Raw genomic sequence first — 22,778 nt, 5'->3', positions numbered from 1 at the left:
AAATGTATACATTTGTTTAAATAGATATAGGTATATTATAAACACGTAGGGAAAGGAGGGGTAGAACCGTCTATTAACTTCTAAGCATTGTAGAAAGAATTTGAATTTGGATTGCGTAACTATATTACATATATTGTCAGCTTCAATAATATTTAAGCATTTATATATATATATATATATATATATTGGACAAGTAATTTATTAGTTATAAATTATAAGTAAGTAAAGCTAAGATAAATTAAAAATGAGGGTATGTTGGTATTCAAAAGAGTAAAATTATTATAACAATACAAAATAGTAAAAATATAATTTTTTATCTAAAAATGTTGTCTTTTAACGATTTAAAATTATGTAAGAGAAATATTTTTAAACACGTTAGCTTTATCTGAAATAAAGTGTGTCTTACGTTAAGTGAATTATCCTGTATACTATAAAAGAACATTTTGCATGGTTGGAAATAAAAGTTTAAACATATTTTGCTCCAATATTAAAACTACACTTAAAACTTTAAAACTGTCTGATGTGTATTATAATAATATATTATAGTATTAACATAGGTACTGATGTCAATAAGCAATTTAAGGATGCAAAAATAAAAAATTCTTTCTTATCCTCTGAATGTCTAAATAATATTTGTATTACTCATCACGTGCTAACCGTGTCTAACGTGAAATAGTTGTTGTTCATAACTTTGTGTATGGCAAACATCTGAAATATTATCATAATTATATTGTTGATGACGTGGTGTTAAGTGGGAATATTCGATAAAGCCGGTAAAATGATTAGGTTATTAATTAATTATTATACCGTCAAGCGAGACCGTCTGTGGTAAGAAAAAACAAAATAAATAAGGTGGATAAGTGGATATACAAATTAATGAAATTATAATATACCTACGTATTTATATTGCCTATTCAAATATTTGAAATATGGATATAATTATAATCAAAGTTGATGTAATAATATAATACCTACCTAGATAAATAATCCTCAAAAATATTTAAGCATTTATATATATATATATATTTTGGACAAGTAATTTATTAGTTATAAATTATAAGTATGTAAAGTTAAGATAAATTAAAAATGTGGGTATGTTGGTATTCAAAAGAGTAAAAATATAATTTTTTATCTAAAAATGTTGTCTTTTAACGATTTAAAATTATGTAAGAGAAATATTTTTAAACACGTTAGCTTTATCTGAAATAAAGTGTGTCTTACGTTAAGTGTATCATCCTGTACACTATAAAAGAACATTTTGCATAGTTGGAAATAAAAGTTTAAACATATTTAGCTCCAATATTAAAACTACACTTAAAACTTTAAAACTGTCTTATAATAATATATTATAGTATTAACATAGGTACTGATGTCAAAGAAAAATTTAAGGATGCAAAAATAAAAAATTCTTTCTTATCCTCTGAATGTCCAAATAATATTTGTATTACTCATCACCGTGAAATAGTTGTTGTTCATAACTTTGTATATGGCAAAAATCTGAAATGCATGGTAGTTTTAGGTAAAACTTTCTTAACTAATGGAGAAATATATGAAACTCCTTGTCAGTCTAATTTACTTGATTGTTACTAAGTTAGTAGTATTTCCGAAAATATTCAAATTAGGCTAGTAACTGACATAATGTGCAAATGTATAGCTTTAGCATGGAAGCATGATATCAGTAATAGTCTAGCAGTTTTCCCACTATTGCATGGCGATTGCACTAAGACTAATTATTGATAAATGTATATAATATATTTGTTTTATGTATAAGCTAAATGGGAATAGTAAATTGTATGTATATGTAAACATATAACATTAAGTACCATAATCAAATATTGTTTTTTTTTAAATTATGAAACAAATATTCATATAAATATTTTATAATATTTTCCATAGGTTAAACTGTATAAGAATAAATGGCAGATACACCTATTTGATGAGTTATTAAGTTTGATGATGGTGGTGTACTGCAAATTGTACCTAAAAGTTGGACAGAGACTGGATCGCCAGGAACCAGCTATACTGGGATTCTATGGTAATTTTAAATTCATTTATAGATATTTTATTTTGTATAGGACAGTATTAAATATAGTTGAAACTTGAAAGCTTAGCTGATAAATGATAATCCTTACACTTAATTTAATGCAATATTAATATTTTTTTTTATTTTTCTCGGCGAAAAAGGCAATGCAATGCGACGAGAAGACGCTCATCGTAAGGTTTTCAACGTACGGCTGTGCTCACAGTTTTCCGAGAAGTGGTATACTATTGCGGTTATCAACATTATACAGAACGATAATATGGTCAAGACCAGGAACGTTATCTGATACCACGCCGTCTTGGTCAACGTTCCGTACACCACTGGCACGTTTTCGGGGTTGCCGTCGTCGTATAGCCTGACATCGTGACACCGACACACCGTGCGTAACAAGTGGTCGCTCATTGTCTGGCGAAAAATGTGCTTCCCTTCATTGGCGAAAATATTATTGGGTTCTCAGCACGGGATTTCCATATCGCTGTCGGCAGCGGTAATCTTGACCGGTGGAATTTTAATCACAAATGTAGTGGAATCGGTAATTTTGGACCCGGCGCCGACGACTTTTTTGAGGGCGATCAACAAGAACGAATTGCGGCCAGCCATTACGGCCGGACGTGACACAATGTATGCGCCGCTCACGTCCGCCTCGGTGATGAAGATGGCTATGACGGCCAGCAAGCAACTCAAAGATGCGTGTGAATTCATGATGTCGATATTATTATAAATTGTTATTTATGTAATGGTGGCTGGATGGACGTGGACCGGTCAAAGAATCGCAAAGGCAATGTCTATTATAATATTACCGTATTTAATGTGTTTGGTAATGTTGTGTATTTTTAAATCAAATCGAATAATTATATTATTTATAATATTTACTGTGCGGTCAATAATGCAGTTGATACGGAAAATTTAGAAAGAGATTCTGAGAGAGCGTAATTTTTCAGTAAAATGCGCTGCGATAACACACCTGAATCAGTGACTGTAACGCAAAATACTCTGACGGACCCCGCGTCGTTTAAGGACTATTTATAACATATATCTAGAACCGGCGGTCGGCCGTTTTTAACTACATGGTTGCTAACCACCTACTGCCCTTAGAAACGCCGCCGCCGCTGCCACTGACGATAAAGTTATCCCCCCCTCTGATTCCCACCGCGTCCAGGACATTGAATTAGTACCTTTTTACAATATTACAAATATGTATTATTATTACAGAACAAATTCATAGAAAATGTATAAATTCTCCATCGAAATGTCTGTGAAAACCAAATATATTTGATACAAATGACATTCTGTTATTTGTCCGAAAAATTAATTAATAATTGAAAATTGTGAGGTTTTAATAAACTATATTTTAGAATTGTACAAATACTTGATGATCATTGTAAAAAAAATATTGAGCCATTGTACTTAACCGAAATAAAGTATTTTAAATTATTTACACGATGACCTTCAACGAGTATATTAATATGACAGTCACTTAAGTGTACACCACATTTGTTAATTTTTTTGGGGGGAGGAAGGTGGAGAGGAAATGTATGTATATTTTAACTACCTTTTACTCTTCAAAAAAATGTTTGTTTATATTATGGTAAATTCTCAATACAAATATATACTGTACTATTCTGAATGTATAATACTATAATGTAACTACCTAAATGTAGGTATAAATATGTGCAAATCGTTAAACGAATAATAAACTACATAATATTTAAATGTTCATACTTTTTAACTACCTGTTACTCTTCAAAAAAATGTTTGTTTATATCATGGTAAATTCTCAATACAAATACTGTACTATTATGAATGTATAATACTATAATGTAAGTACTTAAATGTAGGTATAAATATGTGCAAATCGTTAAACGAATAATAAACTACATAATATTTAAATATTCATAATATAGATGCAACTATTGATATCATAGCAGTTATACATAATACGACTTTGCAGATGTGTGTCATCACCCCGCTATAAAATAATATTCGATCATCCAGTTATATTTTATTTTCGTACTACAATACGTCAATACTATATAACACAACAAAAACCTTTCGTAAACTACATGTAAAAAAAAATATAAGTCTATAAGCACTATAAAGATGTGATATCATGAATAAATGCTTAGTATATTGAATTTAAGTAAACTTATTTTGTTTCAATAATTTATTTACTTGGCGAGGAATTATTTCTTAAAAGAAACAAAGCGTGATCAACAAAATAATTAAATGGCGAAGGATTATTAAAATATAACTTATTATTATTTAAAAAATATTATTATTTATTTAATAAATTATTGAAACAAAATAAGTTTACATAAATTCAATATACTTAGCATTTATGCACGATATCACATAGTGCTTAAAGGTCTTATATTTTTCTTACTTGGCCATTTTTACACGTAGTTTACGAAGGGTTTTTGTTATGATATCTTTATTTTTTAACATCAATGCAAACAATGATAATGTTTCTATATGTTTATCTTAATTTTATACATATATATAGTATATTGTATATACTATATTTTTATCTATAACTTTATCTAAATAATTATATTATTTGAGATACATTCCGGTGTATAACGTATGCTTTAATGACACGTAATGAAAATTCACACATAATTTTACAATTCTATATATATTTCTATTTATATATATGTAATGTATTTTATTATATTGTCATATGTAGATACAATTTATACAATAGAGTTAAAATTAAAAATATCGATTTGGGTATCATTATAGCTATAGCTTTAGCTGGTTATAATCGCATGATTCTATTTACAGGATCATTTATTAAATTATTGGTTTTCTGTAATTTTACTGTATAAAATATATGAGTAGATCTAGTTTGGCATTGTGAGACATAACAATTTAGTAATAATTTAGTATTTCAGAACTAACTATTATATGTAATCATTAATCAATTTATATACGAATTTTAAATCACTTATATTTCTCCTAACTGCAAGACTATTCATATTTAGTCCGTCTAACAATGGCTCTTAATATATGGTGAACGAGATCATAAGGTTGACGTAGAATATCACATTTGTATTATATAAAGCGAAGGAAACTATTTTGAATGGATTCAGGGCATTGAATATGTGTATTTTCAGAGGGTGACCAGACTATCAAATTATAATTCCACATTTTCTAGAATAGAACGTACCAGTGAAAAATATAACGTTTTAAAGGCATAAGTAAAATCTTTAGATGTCTCCTACTAATGAATCGTAGAATCGATGACGAATTTTGGAAATATATAAACAATGTTTAATGATAGATGGATTTGAACTAAACGTAACACCGAAATCAAGATGAAGCAATATATTATCTAAATACCTAATAATTATGGAGAACTGGAGTGCGAGACCTAGAAAATGACATTACTTTGCAATTATCAATATTCTACAATAATTGTTTTTTACACCAGATTGATAAGACATTTAAGTCATTTTGCAAAAAAACAGAATCTGAGGATGATTTTATTAATCAAAAAAATTTCATATTATATAATATTATATGATATATTGAAAAGAATAGTCAAAGCTAAGAAAATAACAGGCGGTACCGATATGAAACCGTTAAGCGCGTTAGACGCAATAAAATTAATTCCTAACTATTCAGGACACTCTGAAATATATCCATTTTTAAATGCATGCGAAGTAATTATAAGTACGGTAGACTCAGAACAGCACCCTTTCATGTTAAAAATGATAGCAGCTACTAAACTATCAGACAGAGCTTTTAACGTAACCAGATATAAGGAAATTATAGAATGGGGCGATATGAAAAAAATATTGTTAGACGCATTCGAAACTCCCTACGGAGCAGCTAACTTACAAATCGAATTAAACATAGTAAAAACAAAACATAATGAAACCATATGCGCGTACAATAATAGAGTAGAGGACATATATCAGAAACTATGTAACACAGTAGCCATAGACAAAACACCCACCGAAGCAAAAATATTACGTGACAATATTAGGGAACAAGCGTTAGTCAGTTATAAACGGTTTAAGCGACCAAATAAAATTCGAAGTAAAAACAAAAAATCCTACTACTCTCGAACAAGCAACGCAAATCGCGTTAATTACCGAAAAAAATATTCGTACATATAATGATGTACAAGACATTTTCCGCGCAAATAATACGTATAGCAATAGAAATACGCATCAAAATAGACAATTTAACAATAATAATCAAAACACAGCGTACAACTATCGTAACAACGACAATAACAATAATATATACAGAAACAATACTTACGATAGGAATACTAATAGAAATCCCAATCCGAGGAACATCAATTTTAATGTTAGGCGTTGTCATACGTGCAATCGCGAAGGACATTTTTCGTCACAATGCCGAACGAACAATGTCGAGTATAATAGTAGACGACCCAATCAGAATAATTTCCACGAGAATCCGAGTTAAATAAGAAAAGCATATATTATATAAAGAATAAATATAATATACATGTAAACATGATCATTAACAATAATTAATAGGATTGGGCAATGAAAATATATATATGAAAGTGTATATATTTAATATATTTATATATTATATTGTATTTATATTTATAAATATATTTAATTTAATATATAAGGAAACTTTTTAGGATCATTATGACGATCGTCATGCTCCAAGTCGCATTGGCACAAACAAAGCCGTATCAAATTTCAATTCTTTCAAATCACGTACATTCTTCACTTTTGCTTTCATGTTCGAATTATATTTCAATCCTAAACACGTACCAATAACGGTCAAACACCGTACAAAAATATGTAACGATACATAGGTATAAAGTAAATAAGAATATATATAGGCGTATAATTTTAATTAACATCTTTAATTATAGGGCTAAAATAGTACTAAACGAAATTTTATTAGAATTAATATAATATAAGCACTCTCAAAATTTGATGGTTACTACCATTGCTAGTATTTCTTCATCTAAACCTATAATTGGGAATCAGGGAGTACCTAAGTAAGATTCTACATACTTAAATGGACATACTCTAGTTAAGAAATAGATAACCTTTTAACTAACGATTCAATCATTAAAACAAAAACCATAAAGACCAATAGAATATAGGACGGATATATAAATATGTAATAAATGTAATGTCAAGTTTTATAATTTTAGGTAATAGCATAAGTATTTACATATATAAACATGTAATAGTTATAATAATTAAATTATATAAATGTAACGGAATACGTATATTAACCACACATATATGACCACCATGTACTAACACTAGACTAAGAAGAAAATGTAAAACAAAAGAAACTATAAACTTATATAAAAAAAAAAAAATGTACTAATATCTAACAACTATTATATTACTAACAAAATGTATCACTATTTTATGTATCAATGTATTGTAACCAATGTATCACTATTGTAAAACTATTGTAATAACTACATACTATGGAAATGTTAAAGATTTATGTTTAAGCTTTTAAACATAAAGTCTTTTTTTTAGAAGGGAGGTGTTACGTACCCACGTATTAAGTAGTCATATAATATTAACTATGTACAGTGCGCCGCACGTTTCTAATATTATTTGACACTATAACTAATAAGGCAATTAGTATAGTAGTATAACATGCGGAGGTCGTTGCAAAAGCGTAGAGAAAACAATTAAACTATAGAAGGTGCCGTCACATACATTTTCATTTTCCATTGTCAGTAGTTTTTTTATTTTGAAATATTTTCCATCCAAAATGAGTGGAATAAACAAATTATTTTTAATTTCAAACATATTAATATTATATTACATACAATCTGAGTCAGTATAATAAAGGCAAACGATCGTCACATAGTGACTCACAGTCCGCAGAACACCAGGTGTGTAGCCGGCAGTGTTTGTGTGAAAATCTAATCTACTAATTTTATCGTGTTCATTACCTACCTTATCGCGAAAGGTGTAGGTACTATTACATAGTAGAAAAATAAGGTACAGTCTTACAGACGTAAAGTCCAATTCAAAGTACGTGTGTAACATAATATTATATTTTATATACAACCATTACACCACTAACTTTTCAAAAGTGGTTTCTGACGAGTAAAAATAATCGTAAACAATTAATTTTTCAAAGTATCGCATTAATGTATCGATTATCTTTCGATTAAATTAGTTCATGAAATACTCGATACATTGACTAAAAATGTATCGCGATACAAGATACTCGATACTTCACATAATTGTATCGAGATACAAGATACAAGGTACAAATGTATCTAAGATACGTATATCTTAATTACACGATTGTTCAAGTTCTAGAATATAGGTATACCTAACCCAGTGGTTGACAACCTTTTTGGGTCCACGGCTCCTTTTGATTTTGAAATAAAATATACAGCTCCCATACGAACATTTAAAATAAACAAATTTACATTACTTATAATAATTTTAATCTAACTTTATTTAATGATAAACATGTAATTAGGTATTAATAATAGGAAACATTTTTTTGAGATTTATTTTTTACATACAATTAAAAAATTAATACATTAATAATAATTTTAATTTTTAATGGGACGGCTGTGCTTGTTTTTGTTGCATTAAATCATCAAATCGTGGGGTAAATTTTGATAGTGCGATTCTCATTTCCTTTTCGGTATTTAGTTTTCCTCTGTATTTACTTTTGATAACCGCTAAGGCCGAAAAACCCATTTCACATAAGTATGAAGAAGCAAATGGAATTAAAGTCCTGATAGCCTTATTGGCTACGATCGGATATTGCTTCTTCATAGCTATCCAAAATTCTGGTAAAGATAATGATACAAATTTGGATTTTGATACTGAATCTGAGTACAAGTCTATCAGTTGTTCTTGTTCAGTAATTGTTAATTCTGACGGTAGATCAGTAGTAAAAGGATCTTTAATCCAATTTCGTTGTTGATCGTTCTCGGGAAAATAATTTTGGAAGTGAACAATAAGTTGTGATAAGTGTTCCATGAATACTAATTTGATAGATTCTATCAAGTTTAAATTATTTTCATGAAGGAACATATACAATGTGGGAAAACAGTCATTTAAAGCACCTTCATCCATTTTATTCTTCCACAAGACTAATTTTCTTTTAAAAGAAGTAATTTTTTCAGTTAACTGCAAAATGTGGGTCTCATTACCTTGTAAAGATACATTTAATACATTGAGTTTTTTATTCTACGACTGATAGTATTATCTGATTATGGCACATTTTGAAGTTGTTTAGCAGCAGCATCCCCAATCATAATAGACACCATATCCATAGCGGCTGGTAAAATTAGATTTTCTGCGATAGTATGAGGTTTTTTACTCTTTGCTATTCGCCAAGCTACTTTATAGGAAGAAAGTAGCGCTTTAGAAGGAATTGTAGCTTGTTTTGTAAAAATATGTTTTTGTTGAGCCATAGCTTTTAATTTTGATACGAAATAATCACGTGGTTTGTTCACCAAATTTCCATGAACTGTCTCCAAATGGCGTTTCATTTTATTTGGAAGCATACTTTCTACAGCCATTACTTTCAAACAAACAACACACTGGGGATGTTCTACGTTTGCAACAACAGTGCTAGTAAATCCGAAATTCAAATAACTATCATCATATTTTCTGATTTTTTGTTTCTTTTCAATATTTGAAATTACTTCTGGATTATCACGTTTTCTACTAGAATTCAAAAACTTATCCATAGTTATAACTACTATTATTACAGAAAAAATACACAACAAATAACACAGAACAAAAAAAGATCGTAATAAATATCGGTCGATATACGTAGCCGTAGCGCATATAACACACTGAATACAAAACAGACAGGCGACAGCGGTGTGCGTTTTACAACTGATAGATTATATTAGAGGCAAATCATTAAGTACCTACCTAATTGTAAATATTAATCGAAATATGCTATTACTCGATATCGCAAACACGGTTATCGACGGTTATCTCACACATGCAACATGTAATATGTATTGGTGCGCCGAAATTTTATTTTTAGTTTCTATTGCGAACGCGGCTCCCTTGATAATAACCGGCGACGCCCCTGGGAGCCGCGACGCACAGGTTGAAAACCCCTGACCTAACCTATATAACCTACGTATGGTATTATAAATTTGCAACAACAGATAAATGAATATTTCCGTTTTATATTTTACGTTTGAATTATTCATTTTATTCTACTTTGACATAATTAATATTAATGTTATCTAGACACTTGAAAAACGAATAGTCGTGGTGGGGGAAACTTAACTTATACATTTAGTGGGGGTTAAAAATACTACAATGAAGTCTCCTGTTCCTCATTTAGTCGATCTTAGGCGTTCACACTGCGTTCACATATTATTAATAATAGTATAAGATTTATTAACCATTTGAGTGTTTAATATATTGTAGGCAGTTATTTATGAACCAGTCAACAATTAATACATTTTAATAAAATATTATATATTTAGTGTTGTTATCTTATTAAATTTGCAGTATACTTTCATCGTCGGTCGATGGCCATGAAATCTTCGTTCTCCTGGCTAACATGTCTTTGTTTCATTTACGGTACGTAATTTCAATACATTACGATGCGTATATTATACTAGCTGATCCCGCTGGCACTTCGTCGCCCATTAAATGTACCAATTCTATATGACTCAGACTTTGTTCAAATCGTTATTTAATATTCGGTGTATGGTGTATAAAATTTATCATAACTTTTCTGTTGCCCGGAATAAAAATTCTGATTCGCAGCAGTAGATCGCGGACCCCGAGCTGTTTGTACGTAAGTGTATGATTTAACTCTAAAGTATCAAAACTGTACAAAGTTTGTCATTTTTACTTAATTCCACCTTCGGAGGATTAATATGATCAATTAATACAAAAGCCTAACGCAACCGTACTAAAATCCGATGAATAAAAAAAAAACAAATTTAACACTTTTTAAATTAGCCTATCTTTTTCCCAGAGGTCTAATCTACACACAAATATTCATTTATATCTTATCTCTATACTATAAAATGATAGCGTTTGTTTGTATGTTCGGGATACACTACGAATCGACTGAACCGATTTCGAAAATTCTTTCACCAATACAAAGCCACATTCTTTGTGAGTGTCATAGGATAATTTAAAAATGGAAGTGATTAACCCCGGTAGGTGCTCAAACAGGAATTTTGAGATTTACGATGGAAATTTTATCACGTATTGGCAGTGAATAATTATAATCGTTAATTACTCCACTAAAACGCAAAATATTTGAAAATCCTTTCTTATTGCACGGTGAAAATATGAGAAGAACCTCTATTCCAAATTTCAAGTCCGTACGTTGAGTAGTTTTTTAGATACAGCGATCGGTGAGTCAGTGGTATTTGGATTTTATATGTATAGATAACTAATTATTGACTTACATTATCGGACTTTATTTATGCCTAAAACCTGCTCCGTGATATCCTCTTTCATTTAAAAAAAACTGCATGACAATTGGATAAGAAGTTCCGAAGCCAAACCGTAACAAAGATTTACTCTTTGGCTTGATTTCAGTTTTATATAATATATAGATTACCTCATCTATCTACTATATAATACATATTACTTATTATTACCTATATTTATATTATTTAATTAAACGCAAAGCATGCGTTTAAAATTTAAATATAAATCTTATATATATTTTTTAAATTGGCTGTACCACCCTTATATTGTTGCGGCAGTATAATAGGGAAGACCTGGGACAAAACTAACAAATGATGAATTTATCTTTGCATGATAATATTGCTAAAAACTGGTAGGGATTCCTCTAATCCCCTATGTTACTTCTCTGGTTTCCCCACTATATGAGACATATTGACCAATGTTAATTGTTCTTGAGATTTGCTTACTACTTTGGGATTGTCCTGAGAGGTGATACAAAATGTTGTTTTCAATTCCTCCCATTTTATACCAATCTTTTATTTAGTGGATACGTTTTTTAAAATTTGGATTTATCTGATTTAAAGTTCAAATTAATAGTTTCTCAGTTATAGAAATGTAGCTAAAGATAATTATAGGGCTTAAGACTGGTTTATAAAAATATAAAATATATGACGTTATATCGAATCTAGTAGGTGCGTATATATTATACTTGCTACTTGGACTATTTTTATAAATTATAAATAATGATAGATAAATATGTATTATTGACATTTTTGTATTTCCATAGCCCCCATATCTTCCAAGCCCATTATTACCGATGATCCCTGAAGATCAATTTCAATTTATTTATATTTTTTAAGTAGATTTTGTATTGTGTTTGTTTTTTTTGCTTCCGTAAAAAAAAAATTAAGTCGTCCACGAACAGAGTGTATTTGAGGGGTTCAGTGATGGTGTTGGGTATATTGTTTATGGCTAAAATAATGTATAATAATGTAAATAATGTAAAATAATGTCGGGATAGGCTTGGGGGATTCCATTTCTTGCAAACATTTCTCAGAAGATGACGTGTTGCCTAATTTTAATTGGAATGATATGGTTATGTCTAATAAGTAGGTTTCCGTGGCATGATATTGTGCTTTGTTTTTAAATGATTCCATGTTTCCACGTGCAGTCGTAGGGTTTTTCTATGTCAACACTTATAAGACTAATAGATTCATTTTCGGTTATTTATTTTGGTTTGGATGTACCTTAAGCTGTCAATTGTAGATTTAAATTTCGGAATCTGTTTTGGAAATTTGATACTTAATGTGTTTTTTCTATGTATTATATAAGCCTTGAATTTGCGTATTTTTAAGGGTTGTTTTAGGGTGGCTTACCCGCCATTAAAATCATTTAAATAGAATTTAAATTTTTTTTTATTTTAATATAATTTTTTATTTTATTTATTCATGGTCTAGCATCCGTTACTAAGTTAGACTAACTTAGTTTGTTCAGATAAGTCAGATGAAACCCAAAGTCTGTGTGCTTTATTTTTTAAAACGTACAAAAATAAAGCTAATAAGTTTTAAGGGATTTATAAAATATATAATATCTGTTCTTATTTTGTATTTATATTATTTATGTAAATATAGATGTCCGGGATCTGCGTTTCGTTGTAATTACGGTGCATGTGTAAGTAAAAATTCAAAATGTAATGGTAAGTACGATTGTGTCGATGGATCAGATTAAAAATTACCTGAATGTAAAAAACTAGACTTAAGTATTTCTTCAAGCCCTACAAGACCGCAACAGACTCAAGGAACCAGTCAGGCTAAATGCATGTAAGTAATTGATTTTCATTTCTAAATTGTAAAACTGTTTGATTAGAATATATTTATATATTTAATGATTTGCATCTTTTCATAGGATTTGTATAATATTCATAAGAATTAATTATGTGACTTGGCGCGACATGAGAGTAAGTAACAGCCGCTACCACTAATTGCTGGATGTATGATCACCCGGGTTCATAGTGGCAAAAACCTTGCCACGCATCGGTACCTACACACGTACCAACCAACCGTTCCAACCCCTACAAGAGCTATAATGGTCATATGTTGTTTTTTTGTTTGGTCAATTTCAAAACAGTTGTCAATGCAAAGCGCCACATCACAAATTGGACAATAGTATGACATTTCTTTTTTAAAACGATCTAATTTTCCCATTTTAAAATTATTCATGTCTGGCCGAGTGTCTGTGTAATGCGCGTGTGTGGGTTTGTGTGTGCGCAAGCGCAGAAAAATAATCAATACCCTCTAGGGTTGGCAATTTCTCGTTTCTCATATTTCGTTTGTCATTTCGGCGCTGCGGTGACAGACGAACGCTAGTTGTAACTTTTATTTCAAGGCTATAATTTATAAATCACACGAATCCTGTCGATAAAACATATATTTTGTGAGTATAATACATATTATATTATATAGTTATTCTCGTGACCATGTAATAATACATAATAATACACGAATGTATATTGTATTATAATTATTTATGTCAAACACTTCGTAAATACTACTTCTAAAATAGTAGTCTGGGTGAAACTAGTCTACCAAAACATGAGGGGTTGTTGGACGAGTTCATACCTAAGATATCGATCTGATATTAAGTTGATACAATATAATAATAATAAATATATTTTTACCAATATTGTCTTTTTGTGTGGTAAATTTCAAAACTATTGTTAATGCAAAGCGGCAAATCACAAATTGAATAATATTATAACGTTTCCTTTTTACAACCATCTAATTTTTCCGTTTTAAAATTATTTATGTCTGGCCGAGTGTCTGTGTAATGCGCGTGTGTGTGTTTGTGTTGGTGCAAGCGCAGGAAAAATAATCGATACCCTCTAGCGTCGGCCATTTTTATTTTTGGGTCCTGCGCCTGACTAACCTTTAATGACCAAAAGCTGGGTTCTCGTTTTTTATACTTTGTCATTTAGTCGCTTCGGTTAACAGTCGAACGCTAGCTGTAACTTTTATTTTAAGGCTATAAATCACCCGAATACTGTCGAAAAACATATTTTGTGAGTATAACACATATTAGGTATATATATATTTTTTTTTTATTGGGTTACTTGCGGCAACATAGATCATTGGGTGTGGGGGAGGGCACTGTAGGTTTTCAAATTGGGTAGGTTGGCACACGTGTGTCTTGTGTTTTGGCAGAATTTCTAATGGGGCACCCGTAGGTTTCTGCCGTGCCCCGGGTGGGGGGATGGCGGCACTTGTTCTCCGGACACCGTGACTTGCCGGAAGAAAAATGCCGCCCACGGCCAAGGTATCGAACTCGGGCCGACTGCGTCACAGCCGACGCCTTAGTCCGCTCGGCTACTCCGTCCCCCCACATATTATATTATAGAGTTATTCTCGTGACCATATAATAATACAAGAATGTATATTGTATTATAATTATTTATGTCAAACACTTCGTAAATACTACTTCTATAGTAGTCATGGGTGGAACTAGTCTACCAAAACGAAAACAGAAGGGAGAGTTATAACTTCGGGGTCTTGTAAAAGGGGGGAGTTGGATGAGTTCATACCTAATAGCTATCGATCTGATATTAAGTTGATACAATATAATAAATATTAATATTTATTTAAAATAATAAAACAAATATTCTTATAAATATTTTATAATATTGTCCATAGGTTAAACTGTATAAGAATAAATGGCTGATACACCCATTTGGTGTGTTATTGAGTATGATGGTGGTGGTGTACAAATTGAACCTAAAAGTTGGACGGACACTGGGTCATCAGGAACCAGCTATTGGCCCAAACGAGGAGTTTTTAATTCAGACCTACAATACCTTTATGCAGTAAAACATAATACGAGTCCTGAAATAACGTGGCCAGACTGTAAGACATCTACACTGGGATTGTATGGTAATTTTAAACTTTATAAATATTATATTTTGTATAGGACAGTATTAAATATAGTTTAAACTTGAAAGCATACCTGATAAATGATAATCCTTACACTTAATTTAATGCAATATTAATATTTTTTTTAAAGCATTTAAAATTATTAAATATGAATATAACTAATAAAAATATTTATATGGTACTAATAAGTACATGTTTTATTTTAAACAATATATTAACTATATTGTTTACTATACACAGTTCAGTTAAATACTCGTTAGTTTATTTATTAATCGCTTAAAAGTAAATAACATTTAAAATACTATGCTAAAGTCTAAACTCAATAAACGTTTGTTCAAATCATCTAGTTTATACTTGCAATGTAATTATTGTTTGTAGGAATATTTAATTTGTTATATTTTAATAATTTAATCAAATTTATTTTAGATGATTTTGAAGATGCCAAACGTAAACTAAAAAAATCTGAAGTCAATGCAGACCATAACACAGATGTGGAAAAAGAAAAAAAAAGCCGAATAAAGTGGAAGAAAAAAAAACATTTGTTAGTTCTAGTGACAATCCTGAACCTTAAGTATCGCCCGCTATTAAAATAAAACTATTTCCTAAACCACAACAACCAAGTACATTGCCACAAAGTTTATATTTAAATGAATCTGCATTGCATTTTCCTGAAAAATTACGCTCTCACAGAATCCCTTTCTAAATTTTCCGTATCAACTACATCATTGACCACATAGTAAATATTATAAATAATATAATTATTCGATTTGATTTAAAAATACACAACAATAGCAAATAGATTAAATACAGTAATTTTATAATAGACATTGCCTTTGCGATTCTTTGACCGGTCCACTCCCATCCAGCCACTATTACACAAATAACAATTTATAATAATATCGACATCATGAATTCACACGCATCTTTGAGTTGCTTGCTGGCCGTCATAGCCAACTTCATCCCTGAGGCGGCCGTGAGCGGCGCCCGCATTGTGTCACGTCTGGTCATAATGGCTGACCGCAATTCGAACTTGTTGATCGTCCTCAAAAAAGCCGTCAGCGCCGGATCCAAAATCACCGATCCAATTACATTTGTGATAAAAATTCCACCGATTAAGATTACCGCTGGCGACAGCGTTATGGAAATCCAGTGCTGTGAACCCAATGTTATCTTCACCAACGAAGAGAGACACATGTTTTGCCAGTCAATGGACGACCACATGTTACGCACGGTGTACCGGTGTCACGATGTCACGCTATACGACGACGGCAACCCCGAAAACGTGACAGTGGTGTACTGGACGTTGGTCAAGACGGCGTGGTACCAGCTCACGTTCCTGGCCCTGACCATATTGCCGTTCTGTTTAATGGTGATATCCGCACTAGTATACCACCTCTCAGAAAGCTTCGAGCACAGCCAATGCGTCGAAAACCTTACGAAGAGCATTGCATTGCCTTTTTCGCCGAGACAATCACACTACCGACTGTCACAGACTTTAAACTAACCGGTATGTCGGTATATATATTTGTATACCTAATTAATTTATATTATCATAATAATATTGTTTATGACGTGGTGTTAAGTGGGAATATTCGATAAAGCCGGTAAAATGATTAGGTTATTAATTAATTATTATACCGTCAAGCGAGACCGTCTGTGGTAAGAAAAAACAAAATAAATGTGGGTATGTTGGTATTCAAAAGAGTAAAAATATAATTTTTTATCTAAAAATGTTGTCTTTTAACGATTTAAAATTATGTAAGAGAAATATTTTTAAAAACGTTAGCTTTATCTGAAATAAAGTGTGTCTTACGTTAAGTGTATCATCCTGTACACTATAAAAGAACATTTTGCATAGTTGGAAATAAAAGTTTAAACATATTTAGCTCCAATATTAAAACTACACTTAAAACTTTAAAACTGTCTTATAATAATATATTATAGTATTAACATAGGTACTGATGTCAAAGAAAAATTTAAGGATGCAAAAATAAAAAATTCTTTCTTATCCTCTGAATGTCCAAATAATATTTGTATTACTCATCACCGTGAAATAGTTGTTGTTCATAACTTTGTATATGGCAAAAATCTGAAATGCATGGTAGTTTTAGGTAAAACTTTCTTAACTAATGGAGAAATATATGAAACTCCTTGTCAGTCTAATTTACTTGATTGTTACTAAGTTAGTAGTATTTCCGAAAATATTCAAATTAGGCTAGTAACTGACATAATGTGCAAATGTATAGCTTTAGCATGGAAGCATGATATCAGTAATAGTCTAGCAGTTTTCCCACTATTGCATGGCGATTGCACTAAGACTAATTATTGATAAATGTATATAATATATTTGTTTTATGTATAAGCTAAATGGGAATAGTAAATTGTATGTATATGTAAACATATAACATTAAGTACCATAATCAAATATTGTTTTTTTTTAAATTATGAAACAAATATTCATATAAATATTTTATAATATTTTCCATAGGTTAAACTGTATAAGAATAAATGGCAGATACACCTATTTGATGAGTTATTAAGTTTGATGATGGTGGTGTACTGCAAATTGTACCTAAAAGTTGGACAGAGACTGGATCGCCAGGAACCAGCTATACTGGGATTCTATGGTAATTTTAAATTCATTTATAGATATTTTATTTTGTATAGGACAGTATTAAATATAGTTGAAACTTGAAAGCTTAGCTGATAAATGATAATCCTTACACTTAATTTAATGCAATATTAATATTTTTTTTTATTTTTCTCGGCGAAAAAGGCAATGCAATGCGACGAGAAGACGCTCATCGTAAGGTTTTCAACGTACGGCTGTGCTCACAGTTTTCCGAGAAGTGGTATACTATTGCGGTTATCAACATTATACAGAACGATAATATGGTCAAGACCAGGAACGTTATCTGATACCACGCCGTCTTGGTCAACGTTCCGTACACCACTGGCACGTTTTCGGGGTTGCCGTCGTCGTATAGCCTGACATCGTGACACCGACACACCGTGCGTAACAAGTGGTCGCTCATTGTCTGGCGAAAAATGTGCTTCCCTTCATTGGCGAAAATATTATTGGGTTCTCAGCACGGGATTTCCATATCGCTGTCGGCAGCGGTAATCTTGACCGGTGGAATTTTAATCACAAATGTAGTGGAATCGGTAATTTTGGACCCGGCGCCGACGACTTTTTTGAGGGCGATCAACAAGAACGAATTGCGGCCAGCCATTACGGCCGGACGTGACACAATGTATGCGCCGCTCACGTCCGCCTCGGTGATGAAGATGGCTATGACGGCCAGCAAGCAACTCAAAGATGCGTGTGAATTCATGATGTCGATATTATTATAAATTGTTATTTATGTAATGGTGGCTGGATGGACGTGGACCGGTCAAAGAATCGCAAAGGCAATGTCTATTATAATATTACCGTATTTAATGTGTTTGGTAATGTTGTGTATTTTTAAATCAAATCGAATAATTATATTATTTATAATATTTACTGTGCGGTCAATAATGCAGTTGATACGGAAAATTTAGAAAGAGATTCTGAGAGAGCGTAATTTTTCAGTAAAATGCGCTGCGATAACACACCTGAATCAGTGACTGTAACGCAAAATACTCTGACGGACCCCGCGTCGTTTAAGGACTATTTATAACATATATCTAGAACCGGCGGTCGGCCGTTTTTAACTACATGGTTGCTAACCACCTACTGCCCTTAGAAACGCCGCCGCCGCTGCCACTGACGATAAAGTTATCCCCCCCTCTGATTCCCACCGCGTCCAGGACATTGAATTAGTACCTTTTTACAATATTACAAATATGTATTATTATTACAGAACAAATTCATAGAAAATGTATAAATTCTCCATCGAAATGTCTGTGAAAACCAAATATATTTGATACAAATGACATTCTGTTATTTGTCCGAAAAATTAATTAATAATTGAAAATTGTGAGGTTTTAATAAACTATATTTTAGAATTGTACAAATACTTGATGATCATTGTAAAAAAAATATTGAGCCATTGTACTTAACCGAAATAAAGTATTTTAAATTATTTACACGATGACCTTCAACGAGTATATTAATATGACAGTCACTTAAGTGTACACCACATTTGTTAATTTTTTTGGGGGGAGGAAGGTGGAGAGGAAATGTATGTATATTTTAACTACCTTTTACTCTTCAAAAAAATGTTTGTTTATATTATGGTAAATTCTCAATACAAATATATACTGTACTATTCTGAATGTATAATACTATAATGTAACTACCTAAATGTAGGTATAAATATGTGCAAATCGTTAAACGAATAATAAACTACATAATATTTAAATGTTCATACTTTTTAACTACCTGTTACTCTTCAAAAAAATGTTTGTTTATATCATGGTAAATTCTCAATACAAATACTGTACTATTATGAATGTATAATACTATAATGTAAGTACTTAAATGTAGGTATAAATATGTGCAAATCGTTAAACGAATAATAAACTACATAATATTTAAATATTCATAATATAGATGCAACTATTGATATCATAGCAGTTATACATAATACGACTTTGCAGATGTGTGTCATCACCCCGCTATAAAATAATATTCGATCATCCAGTTATATTTTATTTTCGTACTACAATACGTCAATACTATATAACACAACAAAAACCTTTCGTAAACTACATGTAAAAAAAAATATAAGTCTATAAGCACTATAAAGATGTGATATCATGAATAAATGCTTAGTATATTGAATTTAAGTAAACTTATTTTGTTTCAATAATTTATTTACTTGGCGAGGAATTATTTCTTAAAAGAAACAAAGTGTGATCAACAAAATAATTAAATGGCGAAGGATTATTAAAATATAACTTATTATTATTTAAAAAATATTATTATTTATTTAATAAATTATTGAAACAAAATAAGTTTACATAAATTCAATATACTTAGCATTTATGCACGATATCACATAGTGCTTAAAGGTCTTATATTTTTCTTACTTGGCCATTTTTACACGTAGTTTACGAAGGGTTTTTGTTATGATATCTTTATTTTTTAACATCAATGCAAACAATGATAATGTTTCTATATGTTTATCTTAATTTTATACATATATATAGTATATTGTATATACTATATTTTTATCTATAACTTTATCTAAATAATTATATTATTTGAGATACATTCCGGTGTATAACGTATGCTTTAATGACACGTAATGAAAATTCACACATAATTTTACAATTCTATATATATTTCTATTTATATATATGTAATGTATTTTATTATATTGTCATATGTAGATACAATTTATACAATAGAGTTAAAATTAAAAATATCGATTTGGGTATCATTATAGCTATAGCTTTAGCTGGTTATAATCGCATGATTCTATTTACAGGATCATTTATTAAATTATTGGTTTTCTGTAATTTTACTGTATAAAATATATGAGTAGATCTAGTTTGGCATTGTGAGACATAACAATTTAGTAATAATTTAGTATTTCAGAACTAACTATTATATGTAATCATTAATCAATTTATATACGAATTTTAAATCACTTATATTTCTCCTAACTGCAAGACTATTCATATTTAGTCCGTCTAACAATGGCTCTTAATATATGGTGAACGAGATCATAAGGTTGACGTAGAATATCACATTTGTATTATATAAAGCGAAGGAAACTATTTTGAATGGATTCAGGGCATTGAATATGTGTATTTTCAGAGGGTGACCAGACTATCAAATTATAATTCCACATTTTCTAGAATAGAACGTACCAGTGAAAAATATAACGTTTTAAAGGCATAAGTAAAATCTTTAGATGTCTCCTACTAATGAATCGTAGAATCGATGACGAATTTTGGAAATATATAAACAATGTTTAATGATAGATGGATTTGAACTAAACGTAACACCGAAATCAAGATGAAGCAATATATTATCTAAATACCTAATAATTATGGAGAACTGGAGTGCGAGACCTAGAAAATGACATTACTTTGCAATTATCAATATTCTACAATAATTGTTTTTTACACCAGATTGATAAGACATTTAAGTCATTTTGCAAAAAAACAGAATCTGAGGATGATTTTATTAATCAAAAAAATTTCATATTATATAATATTATATGATATATTGAAAAGAATAGTCAAAGCTAAGAAAATAACAGGCGGTACCGATATGAAACCGTTAAGCGCGTTAGACGCAATAAAATTAATTCCTAACTATTCAGGACACTCTGAAATATATCCATTTTTAAATGCATGCGAAGTAATTATAAGTACGGTAGACTCAGAACAGCACCCTTTCATGTTAAAAATGATAGCAGCTACTAAACTATCAGACAGAGCTTTTAACGTAACCAGATATAAGGAAATTATAGAATGGGGCGATATGAAAAAAATATTGTTAGACGCATTCGAAACTCCCTACGGAGCAGCTAACTTACAAATCGAATTAAACATAGTAAAAACAAAACATAATGAAACCATATGCGCGTACAATAATAGAGTAGAGGACATATATCAGAAACTATGTAACACAGTAGCCATAGACAAAACACCCACCGAAGCAAAAATATTACGTGACAATATTAGGGAACAAGCGTTAGTCAGTTATAAACGGTTTAAGCGACCAAATAAAATTCGAAGTAAAAACAAAAAATCCTACTACTCTCGAACAAGCAACGCAAATCGCGTTAATTACCGAAAAAAATATTCGTACATATAATGATGTACAAGACATTTTCCGCGCAAATAATACGTATAGCAATAGAAATACGCATCAAAATAGACAATTTAACAATAATAATCAAAACACAGCGTACAACTATCGTAACAACGACAATAACAATAATATATACAGAAACAATACTTACGATAGGAATACTAATAGAAATCCCAATCCGAGGAACATCAATTTTAATGTTAGGCGTTGTCATACGTGCAATCGCGAAGGACATTTTTCGTCACAATGCCGAACGAACAATGTCGAGTATAATAGTAGACGACCCAATCAGAATAATTTCCACGAGAATCCGAGTTAAATAAGAAAAGCATACATTATATAAAGAATAAATATAATATACATGTAAACATGATCATTAACAATAATTAATAGGATTGGGCAATGAAAATATATATATGAAAGTGTATATATTTAATATATTTATATATTATATTGTATTTATATTTATAAATATATTTAATTTAATATATAAGGAAACTTTTAAGGATCATTATGACGATCGTCATGCTCCAAGTCGCATTGGCACAAACAAAGCCGTATCAAATTTCAATTCTTTCAAATCACGTACATTCTTCACTTTTGCTTTCATGTTCGAATTATATTTCAATCCTAAACACGTACCAATAACGGTCAAACAC

General features: G+C 30.5%; 3 protein-coding genes across 7 annotated transcripts in view; 1 reads left to right on the top strand and 2 right to left on the bottom strand.

Annotated features, from left to right (window-relative positions):
- The window catches only part of LOC132944939 (uncharacterized), a 28,447-nt gene extending 9,386 nt beyond the window's left edge, over positions 1-19,061 (top strand). The window contains exons 1-7 of one of the 5 annotated variants that reach the window (XR_009664491.1): positions 10,369-10,593; positions 13,074-13,262; positions 13,348-13,607; positions 15,129-15,365; positions 15,792-16,872; positions 17,854-17,992; positions 18,142-19,061. Coding sequence is in view for 1 of the 5 variants with exons in the window: in XM_061014512.1 (XP_060870495.1) it covers positions 1,897-2,035; positions 2,185-2,327 (282 nt within the window). In the remaining 4 variants the exon portion in view is untranslated. Of the gene's footprint in view, positions 1-1,896; positions 2,036-2,184; positions 10,594-10,644; positions 10,814-13,073; positions 13,263-13,347; positions 13,608-13,703; positions 13,876-14,138; positions 14,501-15,128; positions 15,366-15,791; positions 16,873-17,853; positions 17,993-18,141 lie in introns of those variants that run through there. The other 4 variants (XR_009664492.1, XR_009664490.1, XR_009664493.1 and 1 more) reach the window with 4 other exon arrangements.
- Positions 8,590-9,114, bottom strand: LOC132945679 (zinc finger BED domain-containing protein 5-like). The gene has a single exon (XM_061015443.1). The coding sequence runs from the start codon at positions 9,112-9,114 to the stop codon at positions 8,590-8,592; it is 525 nt and encodes a 174-aa protein (XP_060871426.1).
- Positions 9,252-9,734, bottom strand: LOC132945677 (protein FAM200B-like). Its single transcript, XM_061015442.1, has one exon. The coding sequence runs from the start codon at positions 9,732-9,734 to the stop codon at positions 9,252-9,254; it is 483 nt and encodes a 160-aa protein (XP_060871425.1).
- Positions 19,062-22,778: the final 3,717 nt, after the last annotated feature.

Source organism: Metopolophium dirhodum, chromosome 5, assembly GCF_019925205.1.
Source record: "Metopolophium dirhodum isolate CAU chromosome 5, ASM1992520v1, whole genome shotgun sequence".
NCBI classification, from domain to species: Eukaryota; Metazoa; Arthropoda; class Insecta; order Hemiptera; family Aphididae; genus Metopolophium; species Metopolophium dirhodum.
This window is presented reverse-complemented; position numbering and strand designations above follow the sequence as displayed.